Source organism: Spinacia oleracea, chromosome 4, assembly GCF_020520425.1.
Source record: "Spinacia oleracea cultivar Varoflay chromosome 4, BTI_SOV_V1, whole genome shotgun sequence".
Classification (NCBI taxonomy): Eukaryota; Viridiplantae; Streptophyta; class Magnoliopsida; order Caryophyllales; family Amaranthaceae; genus Spinacia; species Spinacia oleracea.
In genome coordinates, this window is record NC_079490.1 from 19528576 (window position 1) to 19542517 (window position 13942).

The window sequence follows — 13942 nt, forward strand, 5'->3', positions numbered from 1 at the left end:
CATCAGTTTTCACCTTGCCCTTTATGACTCTCTACACTAAAAAAAGAAATATTACTATTTTATTCTTAGAAAACATTCCCCTTGCATAGTTAAAATTCAATTAAACTTTTTTGCTCGAATTGGATAAAAATAAAATGTTTAATCATTAAACTTGTATAACATATAAATTGGATCTTGTTTTAAATAAATTTTCAAACATTTCCAATGGTATGAAATTAATTTGTTAACTTATTTATTTTGTATATAGAAAGTTATGTTCAACTTAAATATTTGTAGTGGTTTATTCATAATCAAACTTTCTAATGTTATTTTTAACATGAAAAACTCATTTTATATCTTACTAATTTATTTCTTTGTAAATAATATTTTCTTACATGACCCTTTTTATACTCTTGAAAAGTTTCTCTTTTATACCGTATCAACTAGCTAGGGGCACTTTTTTTTTGAGTCTCAAGGGTTGGGGTAGGAGCGCGTGCTTGATTCAGAATGGGCACTCTTGCCTATTTGCGACAAGAGCGAGGGTCGATGGTCGATCGGGGCGCTTGTGTGCGCACAACAAGCACAAGCGAGACCAACGACGAGAATATATCTGCTTTGAGAAGATTTTGTCGTGTCTTGAAAAGCTCAAAAACATGTGACAATAATATCTATAAAGACTAGTAACAACACAAGTGATTAAGAAAAGACAACTTTTGATGAAAGGTATTGGACCATACTCCTCATAAAAGGTTTATTTTGAATTAGCTATAAACTCCCAGTGAACCCTTGATTGATAGAAACATAATAATTCTATCTATGGCCTAGAAAATGTACTATTAGAAAGATCCTAAAAAACAACAGATAAACAAAATACACGTAAAGAAATATTGAATTCTAACAATGAGGGAGGCGACTTGTGCAACAACATTGGCGTAAGGTTAGGGTTCAAGAAATGATAATGTTAGGTCACACGTATAAACTCAAATGCTATAAATGCTGACATAAAATAACCTAAAATTAGGGTTTTTTGAGTGGTACAACATAAACTACGACTCCGTAGAAAATAGTCATACTTATATGAATTTTGGAACTTATTTGAAATTGGATATCTGAAATTATTGGACGAGGTTGGATCTAGCCAAACTTTATGATGATAATCACTTTTGTTGAGAACAACATCTTATGATGATACCAAACATCAATTCCTAAAAATAGTAAGAGCAATTTGGAAATCATATAACTTATAAACGTGAATGGTAACCTAGTATCTTGAAACGTCCTTAAAAAAAAGTGTCCTAATGAAGTGGTTAGAGGCTAGCAAATCACTCCCAAATAAAGATGATAGGTTTCTCAATTCTGCTTAGGACAATGATCTTCCATTTTCTAAGTACTGATCAAGTTTTAATAAATTTCCGCCCATCTTTTAAACGATTTTTTTTTAAATGTAAAATCAATTCATTAATAGAAAGATATACGACATTTACAATAGAAATCGAATTTAACAAATACATAACAAATTGAATAAAAAAAAATGTATTCCTTCATCAAAACTACCATCGTTGGGAAGATCTTGCATTGTGGGACATCTCTCACACATATCGCTGGAACATACAACTTTTTCGGAGAGACGGTCTAACGATTTGTTGTAGCCGCGAGGACGGTTTCCATCCGATTCATCTACGTCAATTTGAAATTTTGATAACTGGTTCAATCTCTTATCTCGTATAATTCTTTATCAACGAACCGAATTCACGACGATACTCCACCGAAACTATACTAATACTAAGACCCAAATACTCAACTAATTCAACCATAGGGGAACTTACTACACTCACTAATGTTAGTAAAACGATCATTTTTATCACACTAGCTCAAACCAGTTAATGTTAATCAAACGGATTCAATACACCTTTGATCGAAAATACGAAACAATTTAATTCGAGTTCACTTAAAACCTTCTTACAAGAACCACAATTAGTTTACTTAACAAACTTTCAACAACGTACTCATTTGCACTCCTAAGATTAACATCAAAAAGCTTGTAGTTTGAAACACAAAAGCCCATTGTATTTAATCTCTCTCCTATCTTTTGTCTTGAAATGTCGAAACTACCCCTAAAGGGCAATTGGTTGGCCGTAATATCATTAGTAAAAGATGACAATTTGACAAGTAACATACAGGATTAGTTCGACATTTCACTTTCATTTCTCCAAAAATAACAAAAAATTAATTTTTTTAAAAAGTAAAATAACCCCAAAATAAAAATAAAAAATTAAATTAATAAATACCCCCCTTGAAAAAAAAAACTTGTAAACACAAGACAATACATCTCTCATTCTCTCTCCTCACAGTTTCTCTCTCCTGTTATGCAAAGAAGAGGACGACTTTGGCTCCCTTATTCTTCCTCGACCCACCCCTTCAAAAATCTCAAACAAACACGGCCTTAGCAAAAGCTTACAAATACAACTCTGAACTGTCGTCTATGGTAAACTATTTTCCTCTCTCCTTTGTAGTTTTTGCTTTCTGGGTACTCTTTATTTTTAAGGTGTTGTTTGGTTTTGGTTTTATTATTATTATTATTATTTTTGCCTACAACAACAAAACTTTGAATAATAAACAATAATAATAATCAAAGAAAAATAAAAACCCAAAATACCCATTTGTTCAAATTTGGTTCTTCACGTTTTTGTTGATGTTTGTAAGCTTCTTGTATAATTTGTTATAGTCAATGCAAATGTTCATACCTTTTCTGTATGATTTTTGGTTGTATAAAGTGTTAAATGTAAGTGTTGTTTCTAACTATTTCTTGGCTATTTTTTTTTGTTAAGGTATGATAAAACTTGGATCACGTGTTATTTTTACATTTTTTTGTAGGATTATTTGTTAATTTTGGTGCTATTATTTGCTTGTTTTTGTGCAGGTTTTGTTAGATAAATTTGTAAGGATTACTAATTTTATGTTTATTGATATGTTTGTTTTTACGTGTTGGGTGGTTTTTGTGCAAATTCATGGAGTATTGGATCTAAAAAATGCTGGGTTTTTTATGTATGTTTTGGTTGGTGATATCGAAGTGTTTTAATGGGTTTTGGTGGAATTTGGTTTCTGGGTTTTCGGTTTTCATGTAGGTGTTGTTATAACTGGTTTTTGTTGTCAAATTTGTGCTTGTTAGAGCAGAGAATTTCTCTGTTCGAGTGAGTTACTGGAGAGTTGGTTGAGAGGGTGAAGGAGGAGAGAGAAAGTTTGGAACTTCTCGACTTCTCGGCCGAGTTGTTCATACTGGCCACTGGGGTTTACCATTCAGTATTGTAAGGATGGGTTTTGATTGATAAACAGATTTGATAATACTAGAGAATCTGTGGGTAGCAATTAGGTTTTTGCTACATGAACTTATATTTTGGAAATTCAATATCAAGAAATCCTGAATTTGTTGGGTGCTTTTTATTATTTTGATTTTGTGTTTACACAAAGTACTTCAGTATAACATTATCTAGTTCTAGGATTGTATCCTCGTCGATTTCACACCATTAGGTACATATCTTGATCAATCAGATGTCAGATCAGAATTCACAGCTTCCAGTAGTTCATAATGTGAAATGTATATTACTATACTTATGCATTTAGGTGTTGAACTTGTTCATATTACGTCAGATTTGTTTTAATTAATCAGTGAAATAAGAGAACATACTAGATCGAGTTCAGTGAAGGCGTACTTATGGTTGTGTATCCGATAATCAGAGATCAATAGGTTAAAGGAGTCTCATTTACATTTTAAATTTCCATTTGTCACATTATATCTCAATGCTGACAATGTGGGTTGGAATAAAGAGTTGGAGCAGTATACATTATAATCTTCATTTGGTACCTAAGCTGTGAAAAGCGTTGGTTCATATACTGATAGAATTGTTAGGATATTCATGCACTCCCCTCTTTTTAGTTTTTGGTTGATGTGAAATCATTGGTCATTGGCAAATTACAAAGTTCATTGAAGTTCCTGAACACAGTGTTGAAAATATTATGTGTTTCTTGATTTTGTGAAACAGTCTTTGTGAGGCCGTAACCTCTAACACTGTATCCCCCCAAACTCCTGTTGCAGATGGACTCTAGTCACCTGGATGAAGCAGACAAAGGTTCACCAGAAACGTTTTCTGATTCCTCTCTTTCCTCAGATCCACCTGATTCAAATGAAATATTTGGAGAACCGTTGGTTCATCCACGGGTTGGTGATGAGTTCCAGGTGGGCATCCCATCTATACGGAACAAGTGTGAACTCTTTCAGCTGATGACAAATCCAGCTGATTCAGCAGGCATTTTTTACTCTTCCCATTCTCTAATGGGACTCCCCTTACCAGTTATGTGGATTTGTAATCAGGCAAATGTAGTCAACCCTCTCTCAAATGGGTTCGTGGAATCTAAAAAGAATGCAGGGATGAGCCAGATTTCTCCACAAAAAGAACCAAATGTCAAAGTTGATGTTCCGAATCAAACATACTATCTCGTCCCTGGTCAATCAAGGGCTTCGTGGAGTGATTTTGAAGCTGATTGCTTCCTTCTTGGATTGTATATTTTTGGAAAGAATCTTCTTCAAGTGATGAGTTTTATGGAGAGCAAGGGTCTGGGACAAATCTTAGCGTATTATTATGGCCGGTTTTACGGGTCTAAAGGATATCATAGATGGGCAGAGTGCCGAAAGATGAGAAACAAGAAGTGTATTCTCGGACATAGATTTTTTACAGGATATAGGCAGCAAGAACTCTTTGCTCGTTTAGCCCCTAGTCTCTCTGAAGAATCCAAAACTAATTTGTTGGAGGTATTCCACTAGTTTACTGCTATTTTTCACTTTTACTTGAAACTTGAAAGTATAAAGCGTGTACATGCATGGATTCTTTATCATATTGTTCTATTTCACCTTCAAAGGGGAAAAGGCAGTGTATTCAGAATTAGAGAAAGATACAGAAGGAAAAAGACATCGGAATTCAGCCTTATAGTAGAAGAGATTGAAATATTGAACATTATGCATCTCAGCATCATAGTATCTTCATTTAACATCTCTTTTTAGCAATTTTCTTCTTAGCAAAAACATAAAGAGAATGTAGTACCTATTTAACCTTCAAAAATCACAAGGCAATGATTAGTTACATGTTTGTTCACATTTTATCTAATGTTTTCTGCTGTTGCTGCTGTTAACAAGGATCCATATGAACTATTGTCAGGTTTCAAGGGCGTTTGCTGAGGGAAGGACTACATTAGATGAATATGTCTCCTCACTCAAAGCCTTGGTTGGCATTCATGGTTTAGTAGAAGCTGTTGGAATAGGGAAGGGAAAGGATGATCTCACGACATTCATCTTGGATAGCTCAAAAAATAACCAGATTCGGCCTGAAATTCCTTCTGGCAAGGCCTGTTCTTCTCTTACCTGTGCTGAGATAGTTAAGTTTTTAACAGGAGATTTCCGTCTTAGCAAAGCTCGATCAAATGATCTGTTTTGGGAAGCTGTTTGGCCTCGTTTATTAGCAAGAGGATGGCATTCTGAGCAGCCTAGGGGTGATGGTTATGTAGGCTCGAAAAACTGTTTAGTTTTCCTTATGCCCGGGATTAAGAAATTTTCACGAAGGAAGCTTTCAAAAGGAGACCACTATTTTGATTCTATCAGTGATGTCTTAGGAAAAGTTTCCGGTGAACCAGAGCTGATTGAGCTGGAGTCTGATGAAATTAAACCTAGCAGCTCCAAGGTAGAAAATGGGTGGGCCATAGCAGTGAAATCAGAGGATGATGATCAAGATTCTTTTGACCATGAACGTCGTTGTTACCTAAAGCCTCGAGTTTCCTCAGAAGTTTCAAATCTTTTCAAGTTTACTGTAGTTGACACCAGTCTGGCTAATGAAGAAAACCCATCCAAGGTGAGAGAACTGAGGAGTTTACCTCTTGGAGCTAAAACTAAAAGATGTTCCTTTAGAAAAACTGAAATAGGAGCAGAGGTAAATACTGATACTATGAGAAATGGTGTTCAAACCCCAAATCTTTTCGCTCAATCAAAAGAATTAACGAGTGCTGAACCTACGGGAAAACCAGCTGATGCGAATCTACCAACAGACCACAAATCGAGAACCATTAAACATCAATTCAGTCGTCGTATAAAAGCAGGCCCCACAGGCTGCACAGTGACAAAAAAGCGGAGGTTAGCTTCTTGTGTTGAGGCGGAGTTGACTTGTGTTTTGAGCTTACCAGCTAGAAGAAAGAAAAAGATTGCTGCTGCTGCTTCTTCTAAACCTTTGATGACAAACAATGGTGTTACTTCTGGAGTGAGTCACTCTGACAGTGTGAAAGTAATGTCTACAGAATCATTAGTTGCAGGAACTCAGATTGAAAAGAGTATCCAGGATAAATGTTTGACCCATGTTAGTAGTTGTGATGTAATTTCCCAGGAAAATGAAAAAATGGCTATAAAACAGATGGTTATTGACTTGAACTTGCCTCAGGTTCATTCTGAACCTGATAGAGAAGTTATTCCCTTATTGAGTTCAGCTGCTGTTGTGGCGCCTGTTAACTCATTAGAGCAACAGCCAAGAAGGCAAAGCACTAGAAGTCGTCCACTTACAACCAAAGCACTTGAAGCTCTTGAAATTGGGTTTCTGGACTCAGTAAGGTACAGTCGAAAGCGTTCTTCATCTACAACACTAGATCAAAAGTCAAAGCGCCCTCGTCAACCACGCAGCAAAAGCTCCATGTTTCCTCCTGTTATGGATTTTGAGGTCAGGGAAGCAGCAGCTGGTGAGAATGGTAATGGGAATGGTATCCCAACTGTTAAGGCAGCTATGACTTGTGAATTGCTAGGGCTTCCAGAAACATCCTTTATGTGAAATCTGATGACTTTTTGTGATACTATCGTAAAACCCACCTCTGTGGAAACAGTGTTATCTGCTGGTATGTAGAAATCATGGGAAAAGAGTTAGAAGAAGTGTGATTTCAGGACTCGTGAAGTCGTATGACCAAACATACCATAAGTCATAGCTCTGCTTGATACTGTATATACAAACACACAAAGCAAGGAATGTGGTAGGCTGAAATTAGAGAAGTCAGTCATGAGTTTGCAGAAGCGAAGGGAAGGGAAGGGAAGGGAAGGGAAGGGAAGGTGCAGTGGAAATTAATCTGGGAAGAAATTGTCCGTTGCTATTGGTTGATATAATGTCAGCACAGATAAAAGGAAAGAAGGAATTTCTATTTCTTTCATACATTCTGATTGACATTTCCTTTTGTTTCAGTCTCTTACATTTGAAAAGTGTAGTGAGTATTACTTTTGTCACAAAGTTTTCTTATTCTTTTCTTTCAACATTGTTGGTGGAGGACTGTGTTTAAATATAATTGATTGAAGCTCCCATTGCCTTGGAGCTGTGCGTAGCTTACAACCTCACGTTCGTATGGTGTCGGTGATTTAAGAATTTTAGCTTATAATGATTCTCCAAAGTATCCGGTGGTAAGGGTGTTAGTACACTCTATTGTTGGATTATATGCTTCTTTGTTAGCTTAAGATTAGGGGTATTTGCTTCCTCTGTTTTGAAATTTGATCAACGAACTTTCAACGTCTAGCTACTGTACAATAGTCTTGGAATGAAATCTCATGTACTTTTTTAGGGAGTTGGGGTTGGGGTTGGGGTTGGGGTTGGGGTTGGGGTTGGGGGTTGAAGACTTAAGATGATTATTAGGTGCTCAAATGTATGAAAGGCCGGCGAAGAATGGTTAAGCTTGGTTGTTGTACATTGTACATTAGTTGGACAGGTTGGTGTTCACACTTGACAGTACTTGAAAATCATTGCTCGCATGGTTATTAAAATCGCGATTATAATCGTAGAATTCTACGATTCAATTATGGTCTTACAATTCGATTTATGATTCTACACTCTGTCTTGACTAGCAAAATTTCGTAAATTTAAATCATATTGAGAAAGTTATTAATAGATAAATAAATGTTGTTAATTATTGCTTATTATTTAACTAGTAAACAACTATGTACAAAACTAAAAACCAAAATATGAAAATCACAAACAACTATGTACAAAACTAAAAACCAAAATATGAAAATCACAAAAAGTAGTTTCCGGTTTTTTGTTGTCAGTTTTCAAAATCAACCTAATTACTCTAGGTATGACTACTTTTTGTTTCATGATTCAATCTAAATCATATGACTTTCAAAACCAAAAAATGAAAACTGGCAATGATACCAAACGAGCCCTAAGTTTTTCACCTATAATATAAGCTCTTTCAATTATATTTGAGAATAAAATCTTGATTATATTCTAAACATCCCTTCCGATTCAAAATAAATAAATAAATTGCTCTCCTTACAAGTTACAAAACGTGTCATGTGAATAGAATACAGTTATTTTGTAATGTACTACAGAAGTACAGAGTAGGGTACGAGCAGGAAAACGAACTCTTGGTCACATTTAACTTCAGATACTCCTTCTCAATAAACGTTCTCAAGAGAAATTGAAAAGCAAAAGAATTGTGTGTGAAAATGTCGGCAGATCCATTCACCAGTTATTCCTCTCTCTATTTTTTTTTAATTATTATTGATTATCTTAAAGAATTTGATTAAGATGTTTAAAGTTTGCGTAGCGTAGGGAAGGAAATCAAATGAGCATCTTCTACAATTTGTTCAAATAACTCACTTGCGTTATTTTTTTTAATTAATTAATTAGATTTTTGCCCACGTGTGTTTTATAAATATGATATTCAACATTGCAAAAAATGTTGATGAAAAAGTTCAAGAGAGGGAAATCATAAGAGTTTGATATTCGAACATCAATTTAATCAGCACTTGTTGAAAAGTGATCTGATCCAAGGCAGAAAAAAGAAAATAATAATAGTGTATTTTTACATGGTTGGAGTAACAACAATGTTGATGAAAATAATAATAGAAGTTATAAATATTTAACTAAACTTAATTGAGACGAGCCAATTAATATATTTATTTTAAAAAATAAAAAAGAAATTAAAATAATGTAAACTTTTGGAAAAGTGACAAGTGTATATAAGTTTTTGTGTTTTAAAACATCTATACTACTAAACTTGTCAAGGATCAAAAGTAAAATTTTGAATATCATGGAAGATAACAGGAGATCGAAGAAGGTGAACATGGGGGTAGGGTTAGGGTCTCAAAAAAAAAAAGGGGCAAAAGGATACTATACCACGTAAGGGTATAAATTGGATGGACTGGATTGGACTTTGTCAAATCCAAAATTGTATATTAATACTAGAAATGCGAATGTTTAAATAGCTCACTTACATAACAAATTATAATACGAGGATAAGGACGTAAGGTACTAGAGTGTCAAGATTCAAGAAGGGATATGAGAGAGTTAGGTAAAGAGTGAAAGATCTTATATCAGTACGCATGTATATCACAATATATATAATGACAAAAGATTAATAGAGTTGAGCACAAGATCGAGACCAATTTAAATCAGCAAAAAAAAACCTAGGTATGTTGTTGGGTTTTTTAAAAACTACAAATGGTCACTTGTGGGTATTGCATAAGCAGTTTTAGGATATGTTGCATAATAAGTTAGATAGGATGTGTGTTATTTTAGCTCTAGAAGACGTGGGTTTGATGGTTAAGTCCCACCATGCAACATCGTCATCTTATCGTATCATTCATATGGAATGGGCGTCTTTAATTGATTTGTCTTAATTTACATATGGGATCAAACTATCAGAGTATCGGACAAGTTTAGTCCATTATAGAGTTGTTCATACTTCATGATAGTGAAGCTAAGGTGTGTGCACCTTTCTCGGCCTTTTGGCTAAGATCAAGTGTAGTATTTGTTCTTATCAGTTTAATAGTATTTGATATGTGGGCTAATGTCCCACAACGATATTAAATTTATTTTTTAAGGGGGAAGTCCCAATCACAGTAGCTTGAGGTTGGGGTCTTCAAGTGTCGCCTATGCGTTGCACTATTGCACAGACCTGACGCACCCACAAAATGTAAAAAAGAAAGAAAAAAAAAAGAGCTAAGGTGTGTGCATGCGTGGTCTATGGTTGTCCAATTAGGTTCATTCACAGTAAAAACTACTACTCCGTATTATAGTCCCAAATTGGTCAATTGAACGTCATGTTTTAATTTTAGACTAGTCTCGCTATTGATGTAACGATAAATCGCGTGGATAGATTAGTCACACATGCCGGGAGTGGCAACACCAGTAACAATAAGGTGCAAATGTGCAATGGTCTATTAGTCCATAGTAGAGCTGTCAAAAAGGTTACTCGAGTCGGGTCCGGGTCTGATCATCTTGGGTCACGGGTCATGATCTGGTCGGGTCGTGTCGGGTCATTTTATCACCGGGTGTAGGTCAGGTTCGGTCAGGTTGAAAATTTGTCGGGTCATATCGGATTATTTTTTCATTTCGGTATAGGTCGGGTTCGGTTCGGGTTCGGGTCTGGTCTTTTTCTAGTCGGGTACAATTACGGGTTCGGGTCTTAACGAGTCGGGTCAAGTTCGGATTGGATAATTATCGGGTCGGTTAAAATTCATGTCGGGTTCACCATCGGACACGGGTTAAGACCGGGTACGATAGCTATCAGGTCTACTCAAGTTTAACTTTTATAAATTTGGTTAAATTTGGTTTAACGCTTTTACTTGTTCTAGATTAGGTAATTATAAAAAATAATATATTAACTTGATTTAAGTTATAATTTAGTTAGGTCAATGACAAATCGGGTTGTCAACAGGTCGCGTAAATTCAGGTAATGGGTTGTCACGAATTGAGTCAATAACAAGTTTCATCGGGTTATAATCGGTTTCGGGTTGACATCGGGTCGGGTGTTGAATCGGGTTCGGGTCATTTTTCGGTCGGGTAAGCTGAATCAGTTTTGTTATCGGTTATATTTCGGTCGGGTGTCAGGTTCGGGTCATGCATTAACGGGTCGAAATCAATCGTCGGTTTTAACGGGTTTGATACGGTCGGGTTATGGATTTCCTATTTTAACAAAATTTCGGGTCTCGGGTCGGGTCCGGGTCCTTAAAAATACAGGTCGGTTCAGGTCGGTTTCTCGGGTCGGGTCATTAGCCGAGCATGTTCGGGAACTTCTCGATGTTCGGCTCGAACAGACTCGACTCAAGCTCAGGTTTGGCTCGAGATCTTAACGAGCCAAACCCAATATATATCTATGGCTCGACTCGAAAGTTCGAGTTCTTTTCAATACATGTATTTTTTATAAAATAATTTATTTTCTTAGTATTTTTTTTTTTTAGTAGATATTACTCCCTCCGTCCCAGATTAGTTGTTACATTTTCCTTTTTCGTCCGTCCCAGATTAGTTGTTACACTTCTAAATTAGGAATGACCCCACAATTATTATATTGTCTCTTTCTTCCCACTTAATTTTTTTTTGTCCCCACACCCTCTCATTCAACACATTCGAATCCAAATTTGCTCTTTTGCTCCTATAGAACTTGGTAGAATCATAATTGAGGATGCTAGAGGCGTGGCCTTACCACGCCTAGTTCCTCCTTAGTCTGCTTTCTGTTGGTGTTGTTAGCTTTTATTTCTTGTTCTTTTTCTTTTATTTGGAATACAAATCCTCATTTGAAGCAAAAATAAAATAAAAAAAATACCCTATTAACTCCTATCACATCTACTTTTTCAATAAAATAACAATTGATAATCAAACAACCACTTATCACTAAAACTTTGTGCAAAGATAAGTGTAACAACTAATTTGGGACGAAGGGGGTATTTTTAACATACTATGTACAATACATGGAAAATCTGGTAAACATATATTTTAATTAAACATTTGATGATTAACCTCGAACGAGCCTATATATCAAGTCTCAACCGAGCCTATCGAGTTTCGAGCCGAACTGATCGATCTCGATTTTAATGTTTCGAGCTCGAACCCAATTTTCCAAGCTCGACAGGCTCCATGAGCTTCGAGCTTGAGCCGAAGGTCTAAACTCGACTCATTATATTAACACCCCTCATTACATGCATGTTAAGAGTATTTATAATATACTCCAGGGAATAGGGATATGCAGCAAGTAACGGTTTGATTCTAATTAATTGCTTAAAGAAGAAGCAGTCAGATTAATTAATGAAATCAGACCAAATTAAATAAGAAGTACATTAATATTACAGAATTGGACTGTGTTAGGTCGGTCCCTTTTCAATTTTCATGTCTTTTTCTATATTACTCCGTATTTTACTTATTCTACTATGCTCGTAGATTGGATATATATTTAAGTATTTAACAACTGGTAGTTGTAAATCCCATTACTGACTCAGTGACTTGCACTCTTTCCCATTAAATCGAACTCACTAGGGCGCTTTTTCTTCAATGGTTACAATCAAAATAAGTTGATAGAACGAACAACACATAAAATACAATAAGTTATCTTAATTACTCATCTTAACCAATTGTTTGGTGGTTCGGTGGTGATTGGTTGCTGAATTTGGTAGGTAGGACCCTGTATTCGATCCCCCGCCACAACAATTCGGTGGGGCCTGAAACCTATCCATCCAGAACTCATCCCAAATCCGGATTAGCCTTACGAATGAACCGGATGGTTACACAAAAAAAAATCACTCATCTTATACTAGGTAGGCTGCATGGGTGGGCAAAAAATAAGAACCCATCAATATGATTGGTAATCAGGCTAATTCGATCCGATAAAATGGGTATTTTGTAAACCCAAACAAAATTTCTTTTTAAGATTTTAAAATCTCTGGAAAAAACGATTATCCGGTCCGGTAAATTGAGAATCTGATAATTTCCTACATTCAGACATTTCAAATGATATCAGAATTTGTTGGATCTGATTTATTGATCTAAAATTTTCAAATATTCAATTTAATCGGAGCTAGATATCCAAATTTCCTATCCCGATAAGAAGAAGGGTCTAAAATTTCCCAACCCGAAGCTTTATTGAACAAGAGCTCACAGCCCAAAGTTAGGAGTGCAAACGAATCGAGTCGAGTCGAGCCGACTCAAATATTACCATGTTCGATCGTGTTCAAGAGTGCAGACTATTTTATATTCACCGCTTAATCGCTAGTTAAAATGAAATATTTTTATTAGACAGTAACTACTTGTCCTTCGTACTTCGTATAAAGGAAGAAAGGTAAGGATTTTTTTAGGGGATTTTCATTCGACGCCCTGTTCCGTTAATAACGCCCTAATTTATTACGTTAAAGTACGATTCTACCCTTTAAATTCAAATTCACCCCCCCTCCTTCATGAGCCTTCTCCTTCTCTGCTCTCTCCCTCCCTTCCTCCTGCTGGCAATAAACATCTCCGCCGCCCTCAACGCCGCCCCATCTCCGCCGCCCCATCTCCGATCCTTACCCGACGCACGAAATTTGCATATTTGCGCCAGGTCCATGGAACTGGCGCAATTTGGAACTGGCGCAAATTCCGTGCGCCAGGTACATGTGAACGGTGCAAATCTTGTGCGCCAGAAATGAGTAAAATAAATAAATAAATAAAAACACCATTTTTACCTCCTCCATTGAAGCTTACGAGCTTTCCGGGAGCGATTTTCCGGGACAACTTCCTCGACTATAAACACCGCCGCAACTCTCACACGAATTATGAAGATACTAACGTTTTCCAGAATTTCAGTTTTCCGGCGAATTATGAAGAAACAGGTATGAATATCAGTTTTCCGGCGAATTATAAAAGGGGTAAAAAAAATTCTCGCCGGAATTTCATTTTTCCGGCGATTTTCCGGCAGCCAGATTGGTGGGGAGGGGGGAATGAGAGAGAGGTGAGGGAAAGGTGATGTGAGAAGGGTTAAAAAAATGAAAGGGAGGGGTAAAAAAATATAAGGGTAGTTCTGTACTTTCACTATAAATAGTAGGGCGATTTTAGCGTGGGCGGGCGTCGAATAGCGATACACTTTTTTTAAGTAAACCTAAATTCAGATATTTGCAAACCGAAAAAAGGGCGCGCTTTTTCCCCTCTCC

General features: G+C 36.1%; 1 protein-coding gene and 1 non-coding gene across 2 annotated transcripts; both read left to right on the forward strand.

Annotated features, from left to right (window-relative positions):
* The first annotated feature begins 2294 nt into the window (after positions 1-2294).
* Positions 2295-7382, forward strand: LOC110786896 (uncharacterized). Its single transcript, XM_021991476.2, has 3 exons — positions 2295-2464; positions 4073-4786; positions 5190-7382. Exons 1-3 carry the CDS (start codon positions 2462-2464, stop codon positions 6834-6836), a joined length of 2364 nt encoding a protein of 787 aa, XP_021847168.2. The 5' UTR covers positions 2295-2461; the 3' UTR covers positions 6837-7382.
* A 2377-nt stretch (positions 7383-9759) lies between these two features.
* Positions 9760-9959, forward strand: LOC130460365 (U2 spliceosomal RNA). The gene has a single exon (XR_008920250.1). It is a non-coding gene; the product is annotated as a U2 spliceosomal RNA (small nuclear RNA).
* The last annotated feature ends 3983 nt before the right edge of the window (positions 9960-13942 follow it).